General features: G+C 36.9%; 2 protein-coding genes across 2 annotated transcripts; both read right to left on the reverse strand.

Annotated features, from left to right (window-relative positions):
- Nucleotides 1–11,784: 11,784 nt before the first annotated feature.
- LOC112706154 (rho GDP-dissociation inhibitor 1) lies at nt 11,785–14,632 on the reverse strand. The gene is made up of 5 exons (XM_025757309.3): nt 13,699–14,632; nt 13,533–13,599; nt 12,984–13,202; nt 12,770–12,894; nt 11,785–12,089 (listed from the first exon to the last, which is right to left on the reverse strand). The coding sequence occupies exons 1-5, from the start codon at nt 13,963–13,965 to the stop codon at nt 12,018–12,020; spliced, it is 750 nt and encodes a 249-aa protein (XP_025613094.1). The 5' UTR covers nt 13,966–14,632; the 3' UTR covers nt 11,785–12,017.
- A 1,158-nt stretch (nt 14,633–15,790) lies between these two features.
- On the reverse strand, nt 15,791–17,505 carry LOC112706161 (uncharacterized). The gene is made up of 3 exons (XM_025757321.2): nt 17,172–17,505; nt 16,327–16,548; nt 15,791–16,222 (listed from the first exon to the last, which is right to left on the reverse strand). Exons 1-3 carry the CDS (start codon nt 17,340–17,342, stop codon nt 16,001–16,003), a joined length of 615 nt encoding a protein of 204 aa, XP_025613106.1. The 5' UTR covers nt 17,343–17,505; the 3' UTR covers nt 15,791–16,000.
- Nucleotides 17,506–25,918: the final 8,413 nt, after the last annotated feature.

A 25,918-nucleotide genomic window follows, 5' to 3' on the forward strand; every position in this document is an offset into this window, starting at 1 on the left:
TAATATTCGTGCATCACAGCCTCTTGATATAATTTGGGTTTAGGGTTGGAAGATAGAGGTAACACAAAAAGTTTGTGATTTTGTAAAAAAGCACTATAATCTATTGCCTCAGAGAGTAGATACCTCTAGGTGGTTGGTACTTGAGCTTTAGTGAAGGTAGTAGACATTAACATACACTGGGAGCCATGTAAATAAGATGGTGGTCTCTTTTTCCTGGTGGTTCTCCTTAGTGCTATCTATGTATTTTGTGCAATGTCATGACTTTGAGTGCTCTAGTAGGGATTAATGTCCTGCGCATTGTGTGATGTAATGAATTGTGTACCATCTTGTGTTTGTGAGTGTGATGTGGCGCTATTTGTAGGTGGTTGATTATGAATGAAATGATGTAAATTAGAATCAATTGTGAACATATCATAATTGGTGACATGAGAAGGTATTATGGGTGTGTGATTGTGAGAGTTAGAAATATCAACTTATTGTTTGTATAGAAATTAATATTCATAAAACTGGACATTTCTTGAAATGAAAATTTCTCTAGAATTTAGATCAAATAGAATGTATCATTTGGTCCCTGATTTAAATTCTAAGAAAATACATTTTTTAGTTTTACTATCCAACTTTTTTCTATTTGCAATTAAAGTAGTAGCATATGCAAGATAACCAAACACTTTTCAAGTTTTCTAAATTAGGAGGTTCATTAAATAAAAATTGAAATCAAGATTTTTCATTTAATTTTCTGTTAGGTATCCAATTGACGAGATGTACAGCATGGTTGCCAATAAAGTGCCAACAAAATTTTGGAATATGAAAACTCTAGCTGTGTTGAGAATGGTTTGATACTTTCTCTCCACAACTCCATTTTGTTGTGGAGTCTCAACACAACTAGTTTGGTAATGTATTCCTTTTGAATCAAAAAATATTTTTAGTCTAAATTCAGGTTCATTATCACTTCTAATGCATTTATTTATTTTGTTGATTTGTGTTTGAATGAAATTGACAAAACTTTGTATAAGAGTTGCTACCTCTGATTTGAGCTTCATAAAAATAACCAGATACACTTACTTTTCTCATCTACAATAGCAAGAAAGTATTTATATCCATGTATAGAAGGAGTGGCAATAGGACCTCATATATCGACATGTATGAGATCAAAACAACAATTTATTTTTGTAACACTTTCGAAAAAGGTAAGTGTATTCTACAATGAATCACATGGTGTGATGCTATTTTTACAATGAATGAATGGATGCAACTTTTGAATGCTATGTATTCTATCGTGTGGTATGTAACCTAGTATAAAATACCATAGCTCTTCTTTATTATCTAATGCATGTGTCAAGCTTATTCTAGCAGTGTGTGATATTACTTGAATTGAAAATGGAACCAATTTCTAATTTGCAGATAGTTTGAGCATGTAAAGACCTTGATCCATTTCATCTGTGTCAATCATCTTTTTGATACTGAAGCTCTGAATTTCACACCTTGAGTCAGTTATAGAATACTTACCGTGCAAATTTTTAGTTAATTTCAAAACAGAAATGATGTTAAAATTGAATGATGATGTATACAAGACATTGGTTAAAAATAAATATTTGGTAAAGAAAATGGTGCCGATGATTTGGGTTATGATTTGAGATCCATTAGGCAGTTTAACTAAAATTGGCTTGATGTGTCTATAATTGGCAAAATTAGATAGTGTGTGAGTGATATGATCAGTGGCTCCCGTGTTCATGATCCATGAATTTGAAAAATGAAATTTTATTGTCAACAGATAAAAAATATGTATGCTCATAGACAAAATACAAATGTTACCTCTTGAGTTGTTGGATGGACTGTTGGGATGAGGATTGGTGGAGCTGGCACCTTGAGGTTGTGTGTCGTCCTGTTGAAGAAAAGACATTAAGAATTGGTTTTGTTTTGGAGACAATGCCACTGTGGTGCTGGTCTAATCTACCAATTGAGTTAAGTTCGAAGTTCGAACTGTCTTTTGTCATCATTGGTCTCTTCAGCAGTCATATATAATGCTTGCATTCTTCGTTTGCTGCCTTATGTGGGATGGAAAATCATGTTTTTGGTAGCACACATCCACTAAATAGCCTGTTTTGTTGCAGTAAGGGTAGATCTTCATTTGTCCTCTGCTATAAGTCCATCAACCTCTACCTCTGTTGCTTCTCCCAGATTCACCCCTACCACGCGAGTTGTACTTGGCACCCATATCACAATTAGTGAAGTTATTAGAACCACCAGCAGCAAGCATAATTTGGAGTCTTGGACATTACCCTCATGTGAGCTTAAATGTCGTTCTTGATGTGTAAGCAAAAAAAAAAGACTTCATTAACATCAGGTAGTGGCTTTGTGAGCATAACTTGAGAACAGACTGTGTGGTACTATCATTGAGTCTGCGAAGAAATCAGATTGTATATGTGTCTCTTTTCTAAATTCAAAGCTTCTCCAATCCACAAACACAAGTGGAATCACAGGCAATACACCAAGAAGAATTGACTTGAAATTTTTAATATCTTTCCAAACAGCTTTTATCCTTGTAAAGTAGTAAGTTATGATTGAATCTCCCTGCTTCAATGAGTACAAAGCTTTTTCTAATTCTACAATTTTGAAGATGTCATCTTGGTAGTAATGATGTCTCGAGTCTTTCCAGATATTTACTGTCACATCATTCCAAATAACACTTCTTGAAATTTCATTACTCAAAGATTGAAGGATCCAAGCCACCACATAAGTATTACACTTGTCCCATGTCAAAAAACTAGGATCATCCATACTAGGTTTCGGTAAACTGTCTTCCACAAAGCCAAGCTTATTCTTAGTCCTCGATGCAATTAACATTGCTCTTCATCATTCATTGTAGTTCTTAGTGTCCAATTTCTCTGAAATAATCGGAGTCCCTAGAGTTTTCCTAGGGTGAAGAAAAACACACTAGAGGGATTGGAGAAATTCACACTAGAGTAATTGAGCAAGAGTATGAACATCAAATCCAAAGAAACCACCATCCCTCAACGTTGGATCTGCCATGGAGTCACCAGAGAAATGCACAAATCAAAATCTTTCCTTCGCCTACTCGTTGATCGAAGTCATCGTCTCGCACTAAAGAAAAATGGAGACAACGCACTCTCATCAAACTTTATCACATGAGTTGAGCGAAGGAAGGAGAAGAAGAAAAAATAGGGAAAAAGGCTCACCACATCATGAAAAGAGCTTTGAAGTTATGTGCATGAGAGAGAGAGAGAGAGAGAGAGAGAGAGAGAGAGAGAGAGAGAGAGAGAGAGAGAGAGAGAGAGAGAGAGAGAGAGACTTTTGGTTAGTGAGTGAATGGCAAAAATTACCTAATATGGTGTCATTACAACTACATATATAATTACCGCAACAAACTAAATAAGCCAACAATAACAACACTTTATCAGTGTTTAACCGCCTATAACAACCTATGCTAATTAAGTTAACTCTACTACTAATTATCCAAAACAGTAAGGTGAAATTTTAAAAATTCTAAAATCATTTTAAAAATTACTAATAAAAAAAAAATCTAAAATATAACAAAAAAAAACATCCAAACTTAACAAAAGCAAGATATTTAAAATCTTTTTAAAATTCTAAAACCTAATAAAACGAGACATCTAATAAAACATTAGAAAAAGAATATCCAAATACTAAAAAAAATCTAAAACTATTAAAAAATCATCCAAAATAAAAAACCTAAAATATAAGGAAAAAAATATCTAAAACTTAGGAAAAAGAAACATAAAAAAATAACAAACATCAAAATTATCATAAAATCATTTTAAAATTCCAAAAAATATTTAAAAAAATTCATTTTAAAAATTCTAAAATTATTTTAAAAATTTCTAATAAAAAGAAACATTTGAACCGTAACAAAAAGAAAAAATCAAAACCTAACAAAAACGAGATATCCAAAATCTTTTTAAAATTCTAAAACCTAATAAAATAAGACATTCAATAAAATATTGGAAAAAGTACATCCAAAAGCTAAATAAAGAAACATTTAAAATCATTTAAAAAATAATCCAAAACAAAAAAAACACCTAAAATATATATTAAAAAAAAAGAAACGTTCGAAACTTAGAAAAAAGAAACATCCAAAACTAGTAAAAAGAATAATCCAAAACTAAGAAGAATAAGAAAAACAAGAGGAAAAGCAACACGGCCAGAAGACCTTGGTGCATTTGATTGTGGAGTGGCATCGCTTCATTCGCGAGGGGGACGCAGCGTGCGACAGAGCACATATGGGGCAGATGTGTAGCAGTCTCAATCACTGGTATGAGGCGACATCACGGTGCGTGATGCGCGATCTTCTTTCGGTTTTGACTGAAGGTGGCATCGTGGCTTCATGATGGATGATGTGTGATGGTCGGTGGCGCGAAGAAAGGCTACGTTGGAGTGCACGATGGGCGGTCTCGGTCGCTGATCTGTGGCAGCATTGTGGTGGCTTGTCCGCATCCTTCTTCCGCTTCCAGACAAGTGTGTGTTGTGGCTCGTCGGGTGGATGAGTTGCGGCGGCTAGTGGCAAAAGGTTGGCTGGCAGCACGTGCAACAACATAAGTGGCACGTACTCGGTGGCTGTAACTATAGACAGATTGGGAATGATAAGAGTTTGTGTGTTATTTTTTTTATTTGTGAATATGAGAAAAAATGAAATTAGAGTAACTCTTTTGGATGCTGTTTTAAATTTATTTTTTTTTTTCTAGTCAGCTGCACCACTAGTTAGTCCCATAAACTTTTGTAATAAAAATTAATAGTACTTATGAATTTATTTAAGAGTAATGTACAAGTTAAAAATAATTTAAACTAAGTATTTTTTTAATAAAAAAAGGTCTATCAATATTTTAGCTAAGACTTAATGTTATTCTTTTATGGAATAAATTACCATTTGTACCGATAAAAGATACAGACGCAAAAAAATGTACCCATATAAGAATAAAACGACAATTATAATCACGGAAGATGGCTTACGTGTGCCAAAAATACTCTAACACACCAATTGCGTAACCAACGTTCGGATACTCTTGGCACACAGAGACTATCTTCATGGTTGCAATTGTCGTTTTATTCTTATATGAGTACATTTGTCAGCGTCTGTTTCTTTCATGAATACAAATGGTAATTTATTCTTTTTTTTATGTGTTTCTTACGTCGTTACTACATTTTTGTATTTATATGTTTTTGTAATTAATTTTTTTGAAGTTAGTTCGTTTATATATATGTATATAAGTTTTTTTTTTGTTAGGCTTAGAGGTTAGTTTGGATAAATAATCTAATTAAACTTTTTTGGAAAAAAAGTTAAAAATATAAGAACTTATATTAAAAATAGCTTATAAATAATAAGTTATTTTGTGTTTGAATTTTTAGTCATAAAAAAACTTGTTTAATAGATGAGAATGATAAAATAGCTTTTTCGAAAGAAAAAAGTTATATTTTTTATTTTTTCAAAAATTATTTTTTAATAATTTTTAAAAAATTAAAAACATATTTTAAAAATTGTATTAAACAACATTAATATGAATTTTTATAATTTAAAATTAAAAAAATAGTTTTTATTACTTTTCAAACGCACCCTAAAAAAATGTTAAACCTAAAGGCTATTATGACTCATTTTTTCTAAGAGAAAAAGAAAAAAATATATGATGCCTCAAATTCTTTTTGTTTTTTTTTCTTTGAATACTTTTCAAAATTTCATTGAGCAACTTATTAAACAATTTATTGATAAACAACACTACATTAAAATTAATTTTTTTCAAAATTCAATTTAAATACAATTATTGAGATTTTAGTTCTCGTGAACTATTGTCGAGCACATTTTAAAGTATCAATATTTTAAAAAAATTATCTTGAATCTTATTATTATATTATATTTTTATTTTATTTTATATAATATTTAATTTTAATACACTCAATACAATTTATTTTATCCCACTAATTAATTACGTTTTTTAAAATAATTATAAAATGAAACCATTTTTATTGTAATAATACATAATTAGATATATAAAAGGGCAATTCACTGAATTAAATAAACTGGCCATCAATATTACTATAATACACATTTTGTAAAGTGGATACCGAAATGCATTTTTCCATAAACTATGTAAATCGCGACAGGAGTATCGCGGTTTACAAATACACGTAATTCGCTACAGAAATGTTGCAGATTACGTTGGAAGAAAAACATCACATAATCCGCGGTAGGGCGTCGCGGTTTATGCTTTATCAAATTTGCCTATAAATACCAAGCAAGATAGGGAGTGGGTCATTTGAGGAGAGTCATTTTCACACTTTCACAAATGGATAGTGAAGAGAGCTTGTTGGTTCTAATCCACTGCTCTGGTAAAATAAAAAAAAAAGTAATAGGCATGGTGTTAAGTTCATTAATAAAGAACCGCTTAGCATTTTTATCCGTTCGACTGATACTTTGTCGGATCTGAAGAGGAACATATTGCAGAAGGCAGGGTTGTGTGGGGCCAAGTTGGTGAAGGTGTTCTACAAGATTCCGATGGTGATTGTGTCAAGTGGTGTGCAGTATGAAATATTTGTCATAGGGTCGGATGAAGACATGGGGGTCTTGTTTCATTGTCGGCGGAGTTTTTTGGAGGTGGGAATACACGAGTTATTTGCCAAGTTGAAAGACCGTATGGACAGTTCCGGGAATTCAGCGCCAAATCCTCAGTCGATGATGGTGGGGGGTACTTCTACTTCGATGCCTGTTGTTGCACCTGAGTGTCTCCTAGCTGTACCTTCACTTGTTCTAGCACCAGCAGCTAGGTCACCTAGTTTGATTACTGGTCTTATTGGTGGTGGTGAGCCGGATCACGTTGAGGACACGATGCAAAAGATGATTCAGACGATGAGCTGGATCACATATCAGGGGATAGTGAGGAGGAGACTCCAGTGCCGTCACTTGCACCTCAGAGGCCATCCAGTTCTGGGTCCCACCAACAACCGCCGCATTTCTCGACGCTTAACCTGAAAGCAATAAGTCAACAACCGGATGATGCACACACCTTCGGATACCAAGGATTACACGAGGGCAATTCTTCTGGAGAATTTCAGATTGACCAATCTTTCCAGACTAAAGAGGAAGTTGTGATGAGTGTTAAGTATTATAGCATTCGTCATGGAGTTCAGTATCGGGTTATGAAATCTGATCATCTGATGTATGTTGGGAGATGCAAGGAGTTTAGAAATGGCTGCACCTGGATGATTCGCGTGGCAGTTCGATAGTGCAAGGGTAACTGGAAAGTTAGAAGGTACAACGGAGCCCACACTTGCCTGTCCACTTCGATTTCGAGCGACCACCGACAGCTCAATTACCACATAATTTGTGCGAGGATCTATCTGTTGGTTAGGACAGATGCAGCGGTTACCATAAAGGTGTTGCAAGAAGCTACTGAGTTAACCTACGGATTCAGGCCTAGTTACAGGAAGGTGTGGGAGGCAAAGCAGAAGGTAGTCGCGCAGATTTACTCTGTACTGAAGGGGACATGGAATCTGCCGGTTACTGCACTTGTCAAATCCACATATGGGAGGTTAGCAGAGCTTTTTGTCGTCCGAGGGCAGACAGCAGAGGCGCAGTTGGGATCAGGCCAACAGTTTGCCAGGCGCTGGTCAAGGCTATAGAGTGCAACATGAAAGATGCGAGGTTCTTCATGATTGCTCTGTTCGACAGACATCAGTCTGGGTATACTGTGGCTGAGACGACTCCTACCGCTAACTTCTCGCTTGGAACGTATCGGGTTTCCCTCAGAGATTGCACTTGTGACTGCGGGTACTTTCAGGCTCTCCATTACCCGTGCTGCCATGCAATTGCATGCTGTGCTCAGTCCCGGTTAGACTGGGCTACGTACGTCCATGAGGTTTATACCATGAGTAAGGTGTTTAGCGTATACCGGATGGGGTTTTTGCCCCTGTTCCAGAGGGTCTGTGGCCACCGTATGCCGGTCCTACTATCATTCCTGATCCTAACATGAGACGTGCCAGAGAAGGGCGATCGAGGTCAACAAGAATCCGTAACACCATGGATGAGGCCGATCCTAGTCGGCTGAAGCGATGTGGACTATGCAAACAAACAGGACACACTCGCAGGACTTGCTCTCAGCGAGAATCCGCCCCTAGTGCCGAGGCATAGGTGTCATTAGATCATCATGATTAGCTTACGTTTTTCTTTCCTTATTTGTGTTCTTGTTCTGTTTTAGTTGTACTTACTGTTAAGTAAAGTTGTACTTGCTGTTCGTTTTACGGTGATGTTATTATTGTTAGCGATTCTCTACGTAGTTATGATTCTCTTGAGTTAAGGTATTCTAATTTTGTTGGTAATTTTATGAGTACAAGAGACTAATTTCAATTAAACCAAAGCAGGAACCTATGTTGCACCATACATAAAAATTGCAAACCAAACTTTCATCCAAAAACTCATCCTCTATGAAAAATGAACTAAGTCCACACTAAAGCATAAACCGCGACACCCCTACTGTGGATTATGTGATGTTTTTCTTGCAACGTAATCCGCAACACCACTATAGCGAATTATGTGCATTTGTAAACCAAAATACCCTTGTCGCGATTTACATAGTTTATAAAGAAAATGCATTTCGATATCCACTTTGCAAATGTGTATTATGGTAATATTGATGGCCAATTTATTTAATTAAGTGAATTGTCCAATATAAAATATATAAAATTCTTTTAGGTGAATAAAAATAAAACTCTTTCTTTATCCTTTTTATTCAATCATGCTAAATATATATTAAAATTAATTATTAATATAAAATATATATTTAAAATATAAATGTATTTTAAAAATAAAAATATATATACATACTAAAAATTAATTATTATATATTTATATATAAAAATTTTTATAATTTAATTTATTTTTAATATATATTTTATTTGTATATATATAGTATTTTACTACTTTTTATCTCAAATTTCTAGTTGCCACCTCATAGAAAGACTTACTAGTTGGCTCTTATTAAAGGCCTGGCCCTAAAGCGATACTGTTTACTAACCTGCCTATTGTTACATATAGGGGTAGTAAACTCAATTCTACTCTATCCACAAATCTATTCCAATTCTAATCCTACTTGTTCTTAAACTATAAGTACTCGATCTTACTCGCGAATTATCCAAAAGATACAATATTATTATGTAACTTGATGATAATTTAAAATAGAACTGACTTTTATGTAAAAAAAACGTATTAAATTATCAATTAATGATCTTCTATTACTGACTAAGAATCTTACATAAAGAGATGGACATAAGGGGGGCGAGTGGAGGCCTCGGCCCCCAACTTTTTTTCAAAAAATCAATAGTAATAAGTTATTATGTATAATTTAATTTAAAAAAATTATTTAGTATTTAGTCTAGTATAAATAAAAGTTTAGTCCAATTTAAATATTAATGATTTTTAATATCTAAAAAGTAAGTAATAATATTAAAAAATTTGAAAAAGATATTATTACTAATATTTTTTAATTAAATAAAAATTTTTAAATCTCAGTGAATTCTTTTTTTTCTTGTGACCGTCTTTTTTTATTCATTTAGTATTAATTCTTTCTGTTTCAACTGCTACAATTAAGATTTTTTTTAAATTATGAATATTGTGAAAAATGACTCAAAAACAAAATAAAAGATGAATTTCTTGCTAATTGTCTTTTAATTATATTGAAAAGAAAATTGCTAAAAAATTTGACACAAATTCTATTATCGATGAAATTTATGATACGAAAAATCGATCACTTCATTAGTAAAAAAGACGCACATATTTTTTTACTTTAAAATATATTCTCTATCGGTATATTTTTATAATACATCTTATATTATATCATTTTTTTACATAATTTTTAATATTATATATGTTATTGACTCATAATAACATTTCTGAATCCGTATATATATATATATATATATATATATATATATATATATATATATATATATATATATATATATATATATATATATATATATATATATATATATATATATATATATAATACGGGTTAGTGGAGTAAGATTCAATTTACACCCTACTCAATCCGTACAAAAACTTACTCGCACTCTATAATACGGGTTAGTGGAGTAAAATTGAGATTCAATTTGCACCCTTCTCAATCCGTACAAAAACTTACTCGCACTCTACTCTACCTAATCGAATTGAGTAGAATTAAATAACACACAAATAGAATGCATGTTACCATCCCTTGTCAAGTTGTCATATACTCCTCCATTGCTCTCTGGTAACAGTTACACCAGAGAATCTGCGTGGAACCAATAAGCGGGTACCATCACAAGTCCAGTGGTTAAATCCCTGATACTAATCGAGACTTGGCACCAAGCCTTTTCTTTAATAGCACCTCCACAACTCCACAAGCAAGCAGGAGCCGTGAAGGAGGAAAAAATACGTGATCTTCCCAAGTGGGTCAAAAAGTGTACATAGGTCTAGTGAGGTTGGGTTTGATTTGATTTGAATTTGATCCTAAATAATTATTAGATTTATTTTTGAGATATTTACTCGATGAAATTTTATTATTTTCGGGTCATACTAAAATTGATTCTGGACCGATGAAGTTTGGGTCTTAATAAATTTTATACAAAAAAATTATAATGTATTTATTTATAAAGAAAAAAAATATATTTATTATAAAAAAGTTAATATTCATATTTGAATTCGAATGTGTCTATAAATTTTAATTTTATGCTTTTTTGATTTATTTTTTAATTCAACAAGTGTGATTAAAAATAAAATAATAAATTTATAATTAATATAATATAATATTAGAATTAATTCAAGATATATATATTTTTTAGTCTTCTTAAGATGCATATGGGTCGGATAAAGTCAACTTTGCCTTGATGTGGACCCGACACTAAATAATAATCAGGTATATTTTTAAAGTTGGAAACTCAGGTAAAGTCGACTTCATTAGATGATTTGACTAAATTTTCATCCAACGACTTTGAGGTATCAACTTCACATGAAGTCGACTTCGAGTTTTCACCATTTTTTAAACTTTCATGACTCTAAATTCGGTAAAATCACACTGAATTACTTTCTAAAATATCGGGTCCGGACTAGATCTTCAAACCGAATCGGATCATGTACACTCCTGTCGCCTAATGCGGCCGGAACAGTAAAACATGAGCTCATGCATGAGCCCCGAGACAAGAAAGGTAACGAAGATGCCAGAGAGGGTCGCTCACTTAGGCCGAATTAGAGTCGACAAAACATACCGGGTGGACTCACACCGTTAACCGCAAGATATTGGCAGTTACGAGGTTCCATCTTCGACTCCAGAAATCTTGAAGAGACGAAGCGAGGTACGGGTCATTGAACTGTGGCTCGAGCTCAAAACCAAAGAGGGTTCGAACCACGGTTGCAGCGAAGGCTAGAATGATCTCAAGGTTCAGATATACATGCACGCACTAGAGGCATGATAGCACCATGGGGTGCATGGAATTCCAAACAGTAGCTCCATTATGACGTAATCAATTTTTGTTTTGACAGTTGAGGTGGTGGTGGTTCCATTTGCGGTCTTTACGAGAGAAGAGGCAATGACGATGAATTGTTTGAGAGAGAGTGAGGGGTGGGAAAGAGGGCCTTTGCCAAATGCAAAGAGTAAGAGCTTGAAGTCTGCGAGCCAAGAGATGAAGGCGGCGAAAGTGCCAGCGAGGTGTAATGTAATGAAAAAAATGCTCCGCAGAAACTATTAATTCAAAGAGGAAGACTGAGTTTGAAAGAGAGCGAGCATATTTGTGCAACCAAAGAGGGCATACTCGAATTTATCGACAAAATGATCAACTAGAGAAGCATATAACTTTCTACCTACAAATCCTCTAATCATTGTTAAGATTACTGGTCTCAGACAGGATTATAAATAAATAGTAAACAAATGGAAAAGGAACAAGTGAACACTGAAGGAGATTTCAGCTCAAATAACAATGACTAAGGATTAAACATCACTGATGGAGACTTCAGTTGAAACCTATTGCCAGTCCTTTCGAATATCAAAAGTGTAGGTGATATCCAAGTATGACTTGTTGTCATCATCAACAAACTGAAAGAACAACCACAAACAAAACATCAAGTCAGCTAGTGCATTGATCAAGATGAAGGACTCTACTAGAAGATAGGTTATGGACAAATTAATGACTTGCTGAGGCGCCAAAAAAGAAAAGTGACTAAAGAATTTGAACTTTAAATGAGTGTTAAATATATGCACATGAAGTCCGGCAACAACTTTATTAGAACATTTATTGGTTGTTTGATTGACATCAAGTCGGCATTCATTCATTCTCAATTCATTTCCAAACAAATCCAATTTGAACACAGACAAGAACTTAGGAGCTAAGTAACTATTCTTTTCTCAGATAAATTATGGTTTCTAATGCCTCATATCTACACAGCCTATCAATAAAGTTGATTGGCAAGTAAGAGTATGTCAAACAAATAATATCTCTTCAACCCAACACATGATGATGCAAAAATAGAACACTTGAAGAAAGAGATTTAAGCCAAGAGAAAAATTAAATCCACATTGATGTATTACTAAATCATGTTATAAATCATAATGAGCAAACAATAATATCTAACAAATAGGTTTGTGGGGAAAAGACTTAAAATTACAGAACACTTCTCTTGACATTTTTATAGTAAATGCAGAAAAGTAACATTTTTAGACCAATCAATCCTAATTCTGAACTCTGAAGGAATAACACATTATATTGCTAAATCTACCTTAGTTTTGGCAGAGTATGACCCTCTAGCAAATATCCCAGATGGTGTTGTCTCTTCTGGCATCTCATGCGTGTAAGGCTCTGCTTGTGGGCTAAATGTTCCAATCATCTCTTTGGTACTGTCCACTGTAATAAGGCTTAACAGAGAGTTGAAGTCAAGAAACCTTTTTTTTTTTTTCTTTTTGGCTTGGTATATGATTTGAGAGAGAACTTACCCTTGATACCAGTTTTCCACACAGTGTTGGTGTATTTGAGACCTGAAACTATGTTATGGCTAACCTGGAAAGTGAACATGAGCCTGTAATGGCTACCTTCTTTCAAAGTAAACCACGAACCATTGGGATTTCCTGTTTCTGGTATTGGAAGAACAATGTCAGGTCTACCATCTACCTTTATTGCAAGGCTCAGGATCTTCACCTCGGGCTCCAAAGTTTCTTATTTCGTCAATACAAAAGAAATAAAAAAGTTAGGTCCATAACTGATGAATAAAATTCCAGAGACAAATGGTTCCTCATTAGATGAAACTACAGAAACAGGGAAACAAGAAGGGTATTTAAGCTTGTTGCCATTCACAAGAAACAACAATTCCCAGTTGAAAAACTATGATTTATCATTTGGGCCAGAAAGAATTATAAAGAGCCTGAATGAATTATAACAATGTCAACTTCTCTTGTGAATCTAAGACCAATTCAGCACATGAAGGAAAACAAAGAGAAACAGAATCACAAATCTAACTTGAAAAGGGAGCAAGGAGTGTTCATTACCTCCAACAGAATTCATGTCGACGCTTCCAAGAAGCTGTTCCTTCCACCTCCTCAAGCTCTCGTCATCCTAATGCATCAACATCATAGATCTTTCAGATATACATATAACGAAGCCAAGAAGAAGAACAAGAAGAAGAAGAAGGAGAAGAAGAAGAAGAAGCAGAACCTTGTCCTTCTCGAGCTGCTCTTTCAAGGTGCACTGAGGGCCCAACTCAATCTCCCTGTCGTCGTCATCTTCTTCGTCCTCAGTGAGAGCAACCGAGCTCTCACTCTTGTACCTACTGAGACTCTGGCCTCGTTCATCGCCGCTTTCATCGTCAGTGGTGGCACCTTTGCCGGAGTGGTGGTGCGTGTCAGGGGTAGTTGCATCGCCGTTGCTCTTGTCCTCAAAACCCATGCTGCTTTTTGAAGCCACTCCAATGGCCAAAGACATCAACGCAGTTATAAGTATACTGTATACGGCAGTGTTGTACTGGCACCAACGCCAACAACAACTACACTGCGTTCTGTCTTGCGTATGTTAAAACCACCTTCAACAACTTTGGGTGCTACTCTGCAACAAAGACTCAGAAAGAAAGAAAGAAAGAAAGAAAGAAAGAAAGAAAAAGGCTAATTGGAATATGAGAAGAAAAATGAGCAACGCAAGGAAAGTGGCCAAGAAGGCACAAAGAGAGAGAAAGAGGGTCGGAGGGTGATCCGCAATTCAAAGATATTATACTACAAATATGGAAACAATTGAGAGAGGGAGAATGGTTTGTGAGATTGGGCTTATGTTCGTCATCTATTATCTATCTCAATCTCATCGTGAAGGTCACTCTCGTAGTTGCAGGGAGCACTACTCTGCCATCTTTGAACGTTCTATAATAAATGGTATGTTAAAACAAAACTCATTTAAACGCAAGAAAAAGAAAACTACTACTCATGTTTGAAAACACACCATGGATAAGGGAATTTCATAATCATGATCTAAAATATGGTTCGTGAACTAAACATGGGTTTTGACTTCTCCGGTCCTTCTTATGGGTAATACCGTTATTATTGCTGTCAAACCATATGATAGGATTAGTCTCCAGTCTTCACTTTTCCTGAGCTGGATACCTAAAATAAATTTGTACTTCTTACATCCCCCCTCAAATTTGTAGTTCAGGTGAAAGCGAAATAAGCGTAATATAAATAAAATTTCCATTCAATCTGCCATGCCTCTTTGCTAAAATGTCATATACTTTAGGAATATATTTACTGCTAAATGCTAATAGAAGTCGAACCTATACAATTAGCATTTAGGGATATTGATAAGTTTTAATTTTTAATTCACATAGTTTTTGTGTATATATAGAACGGATCAAATCGAGTATCCTAGAATTTAATGTGCGTTGTGCTTGGATGCATTGAGTCCATTATTTTGGTTGAAGGAAAATGAGGACAGCACGTTGCCGTTAACAAAATTGAAAATTCCTACAGATGATCATGGTCACACTTCCTCCAATAATCGATATAATCAGGCAGCATCTTAACACACATAAGGATATCATGTAAGTATATACAACAGATGGCATAAAATTTATAAATCATAAAAGGTAGATAAAATAATGCAGCAATCAACTCGAGCATCTTACAATAAATTAAAAATGGATCTGTTGACCTTCTAAATTCAAATACATCCACTACTCAAACATTGTGAATGCTCACGTCATTCTGATGCCCTGTGACATTCAAATTCATCCAGCTCAATTAGATTGGTTATCCTTGGTGAAGCTCAGTGATTGAGAGGGACAGCCATATAAACCATAACGGCATATGGTGCTCTTAAATGTTAAAATTATGAGACACAGCTCACATGATAATGAAATAAACAAATAATTCCACGACAGACCATTCCATGTAAGGATTATACCCAACATAATTAAGAATTGAAAAACAGAAATAATGATAAAGAAACCAAGAGAGCAGTAGAGCAAATACCTGATAGGTTCATAGATAAATGAGGATGTGCACCAGACATCTTTCCTGGGCTGTTTTCCAATTGCTTCAGAATGAAAAAAAAAAAATCCTCGTTGTGAGAACCTCCCCTGTCCTCATTCGAGAGCTTTGTCGAGCCGGCCCAAGTTAGTTGGATGATAAAAAGAAACTAACTTCCAACTTGGCCTTAAAAATTTTATGCTGTTCTATGTATAAAAATTAATAAAAACAAAATCTGCATTTAACATTACAATCTAAAAGTAACTAACCACTACTAAAATGTAGTAACTACAAAGTCATTTCAGAGACAAAATTTCTTGATTGCAACTTGCAAGCTTTTACAAGATCATAGGTCAACATGAGCATAATTTAGAACCCTAACTGAATTCCATGGATAACAAAAAGGGTAATAAAAACCTCAGAAGCCAAAGGAAAAACAAAGTTACAAGAATAACATAGCATTCGGCATCAAGGAGGTGATGCCAAACCCGTAACAAACTTGTTACTCACTAGTCACTAGCCCATTTTCTAACAACATTCTCTTTAGCAGAAGCCTGCTGATACTCTTCCTTCTTGAAAAATCCACCAAAATCATGCTGCCTACTGGGAGAACTATTTTTCAAGACTTTCGATGTTACAAAACCAAGCCCATTTCTCACTCCCCGCAGTGCATACAGCAAGGGATTCAAAATGACAGCAACAAGCAAATCACCTTTAGCAATTAGGAGATACTGAAAATGAAGAGATATATTGAAATGTAAGAGTTTCTATTATATCTTATATTGTGTTATGAATATATCAGCAGATGCAATGAGTAGAATCAGGAACTTCTTACCATGAGAGTGATACCAAGGATCGTGAGAGAAGCATATTTTGCTTCTTGCCAAAAATTATCATCATTAGACCAGCCGAAATATCTACCCCAGCCAAACCAACCTCCTCCACCAGCATCACCTCCGCCCCCCAGCTCCTCTCTTCTCTTGATTTCTTTGTCCCACTTCTCAAGTTCATTCTTCTTCCCACTCAGAGCACCTTCTAATGCTTTTCTAGCTTGCTCCTGCCATCACAATTCACTTTCAGTTTCCTATTAAATTTTCCGCTTTGACATTAGCATTGTTCTTCCAAATGTTACACATGACAGAAAAAGAATTGAAACTCAGGGTTGCACTATTGTTGATTGCCTTGGCATCTAAATGTCATTTGATGACAAGAAATTGCAAATAGAAATTAAGTTGCAAGCTCAACACTATGGAGAGTGGTGACACAAATATAATTATTGAAGATAGTACGAATTCACTAGCGTGACCAATTAATGCAGAGTGTAAATAGGTAAATCCTATGAAGAATCTAATAACCCGGCAAAATCGGAAGATACTTATGAGGGGAACTTGCTTTGTAGGACAAATTGCAGGTGCAGTTCATTTCAGCCAATAAAAATTAACGACAGGAACTACTACAAGTTTAGAAACGGTATCAGACTCTAGTGTTATTATTATTTATCTGAGCACGCAATTGATGAACTGCTATGAAGCAAACACACACATATATATAAGCAAAGGGAACAACCAATGAGGATATTGCAAATTACCGTGGAAACTTGTATTATACAAGATTGAATAAAAATTTAACAATTGAGAAGAAAGCATGCAGTTAATCGGTATGGCAGGGGAATAGAGAAACCTGTCTTCGATTGTCGGAGAAAAGGCAGAAGAATCTGCCATTATATCGGAGGGCCGGGTGGTCGAAGATGGAGTCAGGCTTTGTTTGCGTTAACAAGTGGTTGCGGTGGCGGGAGGAGTTGCGGAAAGTTAGGATTGGAGTTGGCGGGCTTAGGTTTACAATCCCTGCCATTCTCCGATGCCTTCTCTATCTACCACTACCGTCTACCGTCGCTCCCAAATACCTCTATTTACTTGTAGGCTTGTAGCTTTTGTCCAATCCGTCCTCAAGTAGATGGGAAAGGGTTAAAAATGAAAACAAGAATTATGCATCAACATAAATAATTACATTACACACACAATTATTCATGCTGAGTGGATTTTTTAAGTTGAAAACCAAGGTGCAGCTAATTTCATATTATATTAATAATTAAAATAATAATTATTTAATAATTTTTAATTATTAATTTATATAAAATTAATGAATTTTTATCTTTTTTAATATTTACTTTTTAATTTCACAAATTTTTTCAATAATAATAATTAAATTTAATGTTATAAATACAATCAGTCTAATTAATTGATAATAAAACTCTTATATTTTATATAGATTAATATTTATTAGTAATAAAATTTTACACAGTACTCTATCATGCAATGTGGCGTGTGATATCTGAAAAGATTTTAGGTACCGATTTTATTAGCAAGACTTGTTTAGAATTATAGAATTAGAAGAGAAAATGTTTGCTATTAAACAAGGTGATTCCTCCATCAGATCTTATTTTACAAGACTCAAAGGCTCGTGGGGGAATTGGATGAATTCCAACCAATTATAAAATATGAATGTGATGACTCATGCTTATGCGGTATTGAACTTATGAAAAAAGTATATGTTTCAGACTCATATTATTTGATTATTGAGAGGATTGAATGATGATTACTCAACGGCCAGGTCTCAGATCATGTTCATTAAACCATTTCCTAATGTGAATGAGGTTTATTCATTACTTTTGCAGTAAGAGCGTCAGCTAACACGCTCAAGCCATAATGATGGGAAGTTACTAATAAACGCAACCATGAACTTCAATAACTCCTTCAACAATCGTTTTTGTGGAAGTAGGCAAAAGGACTCACGTGGAAGGGGTAGAGAGCGTTCTAATCGAGGGAGAGGCACTAATGGACGTGGTCAATTGAGAAAGTGCTTATACTATGAGAGGGCTGGACATTTAGTTGACACATACTACCATAAGCATGGGTTCCTTCTCACTACAAGCATAATTCTAACTTTAAAATCATTAACAATGTGAACACTGATGAAGATTTGCAAAAGATCAGTGAGCCTCATTTGAAAGATAATGAGAGCTTAGATTACTTGTTTTCGAAGGAAAAAAAAAGCTTTAATTGAGTTGTTTCACAACCATGGTGGTAAACCTGCTCAAAATATTAATCTGGCTATTGAAATTCATGCCCCATCCAAAGGTATATACAAAATTATATCTATCTCCAAACATAAAATAAAGTGCACAGATTGGATTTTCGATACAGGTGTCACGGCATATGTGGCTTGTTCTTTAAAATTGTTCACTAATTTTCGAAGAGTAAATCCAATCTTACTTCAATTGCCAAATAGTTCAAGAATTGTCACTGCCATCAGTGGGACAATTATTTTTCAACCAAATTTCAACTTCAAAATATTCTATATGTTCCATCTTTTACTTTCAACCTCATTTCCATTTCAAAAGCTACTACATCCTTTTTATGCCATTTTACATTAAGTGAATTGAATTGTGAGATTCAGGATAAGATGAGCTTGAGGATGATTGACACTGCTAAACTAACTGCAAGCCTGTATATCTTGAATTCTGCCCACATACATATATTGCACTCACTTTTACAACAACCTCAAGTAGTCAATAAGAAAGGTTGTGTCAATAATGTTGTAAATAAGTTACATTTGGCAATCCTATGGTATAGTAGACTAGAACATATTTTCAACAATAGAATAGAAGATATGCAAAAGCACTATGATTTTCTTTAGAACCAAATAAAACATGTACCTTATGAATCATGCCATTTTGCTAAGCAAAAGCGTCTTTCTTTTCCTCTTAGCAAAACAAAATCTGCTTCTTATTTTGATATCATCCGCATGGACATTTGGGGATCATTAGTTGTTGCTTCTAGTTAAGACCGTAAATATTTCTTTTTCCATTGTGGATGACAAGACAGATTCACCTGGGCATATTTCATGAAAACAAAGTTGAAGTAGTGCATTTAGTTTTCATTTTTGTACAATTAATTGATACACAATTTTAAAAATGAATAAAATGCATAAGAAATGATAATGGCAAAGAGTTCCTATTGCACTCTTTTTATAAATCAAAAGGAAGCATTCATCAAACCACTTGTGTGGAAATTCCACAACAAAAATGGAGTCATGGAGCGTAAGCATCAAAATATATTGAATATGGCTAGAGAGTTTATTTTTCAAAGTCATTTGCCTCATCATCTTTGGACATTTGCTATAGCTCGTGTTATATATATCCTGAATCGTGTTCTTTCTAGCTCTATAAATGCATCAAGCCCCTTTCAAGAAATGTTTCACTCTTTATCCAACATCTCTTATTTTTAAACATTTGGGTGTTTGGCCTTTGCTTCCACCCTTAGTATTCATAGAAAAAAATTAGAAAAGCGAGCAAAAAAGGTTGTTTTTTTGGGGTTTCAAAATGAACACTAAAAATTTTTTTATTAATGGATCTATACTTAAAATTAAAAAGGTCTTTCTTTCAAGACATGTCATCTTTTATGAGGACATTTTTTTTTTCACCAATCCAATGCTTTTAATGATTCACATGGTGCATCTTTTTTGGATAACTTGCCATTCTATCATAATGATTTAGCACATCATGCTTCTACACAATCCTTATCTATTATACCTCATATGCTGCCAGTTTCTTTACACATACCCTCAAGCACATAAGCACATCATCCTACTCATGCATCCTTAGATCAGCAGGCGTCACCCTCGCATTCTCCACATTTGCATGCTGATCACAACATGCACACATTAGCTTCAAGCCCCCATCTACCTCACCATCACATGATCATGTAGTTTTAGAACAACCTCATGTAGACCAACATCTTAAGCGCTCAAATAGGATTAGAAAACCACCTGCATGTTTCATAAATTTTCAATGTATGCAGGTTCTATGTGAATCAAATTCTTCTTCTAGTACCTCATCCTCATTTTTATAGCATCCTATCTCTCAATTCATTTCATATGAACATCTCTCCCCATCTCACAAAGCCCTTTCCGTCGCCATCGACAACCTCACTGAACCTCAAAGTTTTGAGCAAGCTATTCCGCATGATTGTTGGCACCAGACAATTAGGGATGAATTTTTGGCCCTCGAAACCAACAAAACCTGGGTCATCACCACTCTTTCAAAGGGTAAGTGTGCCGTTGGGTGCTAGTGGGTCTTCAAGACCAAACTCAAGTTAGACGGCTCGACAGAATGCCACAAGGCCAGGTTGGTGGCTAAGGGCTACACTCAATTAGCTGGATTTGATTACTTTGATACATTTTTCTTTGTAGTAAAAATGCCCACATTTCAAGTTCTGCTGGCTCTCACAACTCAAAAGGGTTGGTTCCATCACCAACTTGACGTGAACACGACATTCCTACACGGGAATCTTCTTGAGACTCTTCCCCCGGTCTCTCTGCACTTTCCAATAGTGTGCGCAAGCTTGAGCGTTCTCTCTATGGTCTTAAGCAGGTCAGTCAGCAATGAAATCATAAATTGTGCTCAGTATTGAAGGCCTCAAGTTGCACTCAATAACGAGTTGATCACTCTCTATTCACCAAAGGCAGCTCCACTACCACTTTCACTGTCCTTTTGTGTTTATTAAAAGCTATTTTTAATTTGATTTACCAAACATAAATGTTACAACTTTTAAAAAGTCATTTTTTTAAAATTAGCTTTTATAAAACTACTTGTGAAAAGTAAAAAATTTACCAAACTCTTTTTTGAAACAAATGAAGCTCGACACATGAGAGTGGAGCATAAAATAGGCAGATACAAAAGCAAATCTAAACACAAGGTTAACAATCCTATGTCATCTCCGGCATTGCCATCAACTACCAGTAGGATCAATACCAGTCTACTCTTTGTAGCTCAAAAACGTCATGTTCTGTATGACATCAACAGTTACCTCTTTATTGTTGAAAATTCTGTTATTGCGTTCCAACCAGACGTTCCAAATAACCGAAAAGAATCCAGTCAGCCACCTCTTCTGCTCCTCTTTTCTATTAGGTGTTCAATTCCAACTCTCAAACAAGCCTTTAATGCTTCCTGGGACAGCCCAATCTCTATGAAAATATCTCAACCAGACGCACTACACCTGCCACGTAAACTCACAGAACACAAACAAATGATGAACACATTCGATCTCCTTTTTACACAAGACACAAATACTATCATGCTGGCAAGTTATGCGTAATCTACTCAACATTTCTTTAGTATTCACTCTACCGACTAAAATAAACCAACCAAACAGTTCAATTCTAGGCGGAACCAACCCTTTCCAGATCGAACTTGTGAAGCTATAACTCGTAATCTCCTCCGAAAGAGTCTCCAATTGTAACACCTTACTGTGATTTTTTGGCTGACTCCTTCACACTTTTTCTTTATGTTTTGCCATCTTCTTCTTCACTGCTAATTTTTATTCTGAGCTTGTAAAATTTTCATAATATCCATTTGTTCATCATGTAGAACAGCACCCGACTCCACCGCCAAAGCCCAAGTAGCCTCAATTTCCTTCATCTGTTCTTCTTTTGTTAGCCTGTCTTCAACTGTCGCATTCCCACTATCTGTCTCCAATACCGTCCCTGCATCCTCCATCAACCTTGTCGCATCCTTGGCTCTTCGGTGTACCCCAGTACCTACCTTTTTGGCTGGCTCCGAGGCACTTTCCTTCCCATCTACCTATGCCTTGTCCTTCGAGCAGTTTTCACCAGATAGACGACCATTTACTCCATCATCCATACCCACCAGACCCTGCGTCCTCAAGCCCACTACACCACCCAAGCGAAACAACAATTAGATGGGCAATGAAAATGGAAGCCCAATTGATTACAGCCACAAGACCTCAAACCCCTATTTAGTCCCCCACCTTGACCTAATTCAAATACTTGCGTTAATGTTCTTTCGGACCCCACTTCCTTATTCAAATTCAATTCTGTAGAACCCGCCCTACCATTAACCTCCGAACTGCTAACAGAATCAATGCTGTTATTTTCAAAATTTAAAAATGAATAATTCGAATTTAAATCATTCAAAAAGTCATCCTGAATGACCATTCTGCCCTTCACTTCATCGGTGATCCTTGTATCCAGTTCCATCAGGTCCGCCGCTGGATCCCACGGCACCGCTTTGTTCAACATGCCTCTGCTACATGAACCAGGATTTCTGATCATAAAACAGTCTTTGTGTCCTCCCTCCGCAAACATTTCACCACCTACCACTAAATCAATCTCTTTCACAAAGACATAAAACTCCCGATTACCAACAGTGACGTAAACCCTGATGACTTCAAAAACACACGTCTCAACTAGGACTCTACCAGCCGTGAAAGATGAACCTGCCTCCGTCGTTACGTCACAGTTAATCACATCACTCAATTGCCCACCTATTGTTTTAAACATTTCTGGAGACCAGGCATGTAGAGGCACCCCACAGCACTCCAACCAAACTTTTCGAGTGGCACAACATAGAGACTCATCCCACCTCCAGACCCTATGAACAAATTGCAACAGGCTATCCAATTTGAACGTAAAAGCTTCCTCAGCATGCTGCGCAGTATCAAACGTCAATAAGACTTTAAACGCTTAAAGTCGTCTATTTTAGCTTATTAAGAATATCTCCAATGCATAGTTTTAATTTTATTTCATTTTGGATTCTGCAAGGTGCCATATAAGTATTTGTAAGATCATATGTCATAAAGTTTGATTTAAAATTTAATGTAAAATTTGTCCTTTCAATATTTAGTCTCATTATAATAACAATATTACAATAACGTTATAATATTTATTTAATAGATTTATTGATATTTCTTTAAAATGATATAATAACTTCTTACTTGTACAGAATGCTTCTGATATGTGTTGAGGAGGATCGGGAACCTGCGAGTTGGATCGGACGTTGGATGGCCCAGATGGAGCGGAGGGGAGTACCTGCAAAGACACTCCGACGCTCAAGTCAGAATGGATCTAAGAGGTATAAGGTGTGAGGAATGAATGATTACCTGGAGGGACCTGGGTCCTCCCTTTATAGGTGATGGTGATAATCTTATCTTATCTTATTTGCTTAAGATAAGGGAGATGCTTGAATTCGAAAGTTAGTTAGAAGATCTAGAGGGCCGATTCGGGGCCTTCTAGAAAGATGAGATGGGTTGACCCGGTAAGCCAGGTTCGGGCTTTGGTCATGGGTCCGGGGCCGGATCCGTAACAGTTGCCCCCGCAGCGGGAGAGCGAGTGAGGTCGGTTTCTCGCTGAGAGTTTTGAGATGTTCTCTCATCGTGTCTTCGGTGCCGTTCGAGTGTTCGTTTAGTGACGAGGTCGGTTTCTTGATTTCGTTTGGTAAAGAATTTGTCCTGACCGTATTTTGGTCTTTGACATGACCTTTCCGTGCCTGCTGCGCCTGTTGCGTTTTTTGAGGCGTAATTGATTAGTTTGCTTTTCCGAGGGGGTGTTTATTGAGGAGGTGTTTTTCTCCTTTTTGCCCCTACTATTTTTATTATGTCCAGGGTCAGTTATGTCCTTTCGTCTTTTTGAAACCGTTTCGTTTTGGCTTCTATTTCCCTCGTCCGTTTTTCTTTTGAAAGAGAACTTCTCCCATTCCTGAGGAAAAACTGCTTAGTGGATTTTGCTTTCTGGTGCTGTTTCTGCTCCTGCTCATTTCCCTGTGTTTTTTCAAGTTTTCTTCTGCTTTTACCAGGTTGGTTTTTTCTTTTCTGCTATTCCTTCCATATGTTTGTTTGTGTGCCTGTTCCTGTTTTTGTCTTTGCTGTGTTTGGCGTTTTGGGTTTGGGGAAGGGGCTGAGCACCGCCACTTTCTGCTTTGCTTTGTAGTGGTGTTTAGGTTTTATTTTTCGTAATTGTGTCGAGTTGGTGGGCTAATGGTGGCGCTCCTCCCTGTTTTAGGTATGCAGCGTCGGAGAAATGAGGGTGTGGGTGCCCCCATTGCCCCTTCCAGGGGCGTCCCCAATCGCTATGGTTGGGTGACCAGCGATGTGTGGGGCGTTCCGTCGCGGATGACGGAGGGCGATCTCCAACGGCTCCGCGATCAAGGGGCAATTTGTGGTGGCGGTGAAGAGGAGGGACGATATGAGCTCGTGCTCCCTGATGCGGATGAGCGCGTCTGCTATCTAAACCTTCATTCTCCCACCGTGCCGGACTGGATGTGGGTCTACGAATCCATGTTTACTCGGCTTGGAGTGCGGTTCCCTTTTTCCCCGTTTGTCCAGGGTTTACTAAGTCGGTGTTCCGTGGCACCGTCTCAACTTCATCCGAACAGCTGGGCAGCCGTTCGGTGTTTCGAGCTGGTGTGTCAGTATCTCGACCTCCCGACTTCGGTGCCTGTTTTCCTTTTCCTCTTCTTGTGCACTCTTCCGACTAAGGAGGGGAAGCATAAGAAGGGGTATATGTCTTTCCGGGCTCAGCCTCATCGTCGGATATTTGGGTTGTTCGAGGATTCCTTTCACGGGTTTAAGTGGGAGTATTTTAAGGTGCGTCCCGTTGGGGGTCACCGCCCGTTTTGGCTTACTCTGGAAGGCGAGCGCCGGTTTCCGACGTACTGGAATTTTGGCGCCGGGCCGTCGGTTTTGACTAAGATTTCCTACGACGATTTGTCCCGGGAGGATAAGGATATTGCCAGCGTTTTGTGGCATTTGTTTGGCGAGCGTCCGTTGAATCCTCGGGACGTCATGGGGGATCCCGAGGCTTGTCGGACTTTTATTGGTGTGTTCCTTTTTTTTTTTTTGTAACTCTTCTAAACTCTTCTGTTGGTTTTCTTTCAGTTGAGATGGCTAGCGGGTTGACGACCTTGGCGAGGTTGAAGGCCGCGTTAGTTCGGGAGGAGGGATCGTCGTCCCCTACCACTCCTGTTTCGAATCCGGTTGTGGATTCTCAGGCTGCTCCTCAGGGGGTGGTTTCCTCGGAGGTGCCTACTGAGGCTCAAGTTCCTCCCGGTTCGCCTGAGGTGGTTGTGCTGACGGGTACTGAGACTTCTCGGAAGAGGGGTAGGGCCGATGAGCCGGGCAGCGAGACTTTTGAAGGGGAGGGCTTGGTCCCTAGTGTGATGGACCGACGCTTCGACGCCACGGGTTTCATTGATCAGCATTTGATGCCTGGGACGGAGTCGTTTTTTGATGGCTATGACGTCTCGTTCCAGGCTGAGTCGGTTTACCGTGCCCTTCTTCGCTCAGCTGTGGTCGTTCGGAAAGCTGAGCCCGTGATGGCCCAAGCGGGTTTGCTGGAGAAGAAGCTTCGGCAAGCTCAGGCTGACGTGACCAAATTGAAGGAGGAGCTCAAGGTTGCTATTACTGCGAAGGAGAAAGCGGCGAAGTCTTCAGAGGATGCCGGGGCGGAGATTCTCCGACTTGCCGGTGTTGAGACTTCGCTTCTTTCTCAACTGGCTGAAGAGCGGAAGCGTTCCTCAGATGCAAGTTCTCAAGCTGCCTTGCTCCTCGCTGAGTCGGAAACTCTGAAGGCTC

The sequence above is a fragment of the Arachis hypogaea genome, chromosome 1, assembly GCF_003086295.3.
Source record: "Arachis hypogaea cultivar Tifrunner chromosome 1, arahy.Tifrunner.gnm2.J5K5, whole genome shotgun sequence".
NCBI classification, from domain to species: domain Eukaryota; kingdom Viridiplantae; phylum Streptophyta; class Magnoliopsida; order Fabales; family Fabaceae; genus Arachis; species Arachis hypogaea.

Excerpts from the sequence above, each read along its gene's own strand:
- LOC112706161 (XM_025757321.2), bottom strand. The coding sequence starts at position 17,342 with ATGGCAGGGATTGTAAACCTAAGCCCGCCAACTCCAATCCTAACTTTC. Across the intron at positions 16,549-17,171 it reads TCTCCGACAATCGAAGACAG|GAGCAAGCTAGAAAAGCATT; the intron begins GTTTCTCTATTC and ends TTGTGATGGCAG. Across the intron at positions 16,223-16,326 it reads TCCTTGGTATCACTCTCATG|TATCTCCTAATTGCTAAAGG; the intron begins GTAAGAAGTTCC and ends CTTCATTTTCAG.
- LOC112706154 (XM_025757309.3), bottom strand. The coding sequence starts at position 13,965 with ATGTCTTTGGCCATTGGAGTGGCTTCAAAAAGCAGCATGGGTTTTGAG. Across the intron at positions 13,600-13,698 it reads AGCAGCTCGAGAAGGACAAG|GATGACGAGAGCTTGAGGAG; the intron begins GTTCTGCTTCTT and ends TTGATGCATTAG. Across the intron at positions 12,090-12,769 it reads CATACTCTGCCAAAACTAAG|TTTGTTGATGATGACAACAA; the intron begins GTAGATTTAGCA and ends TTGTTCTTTCAG.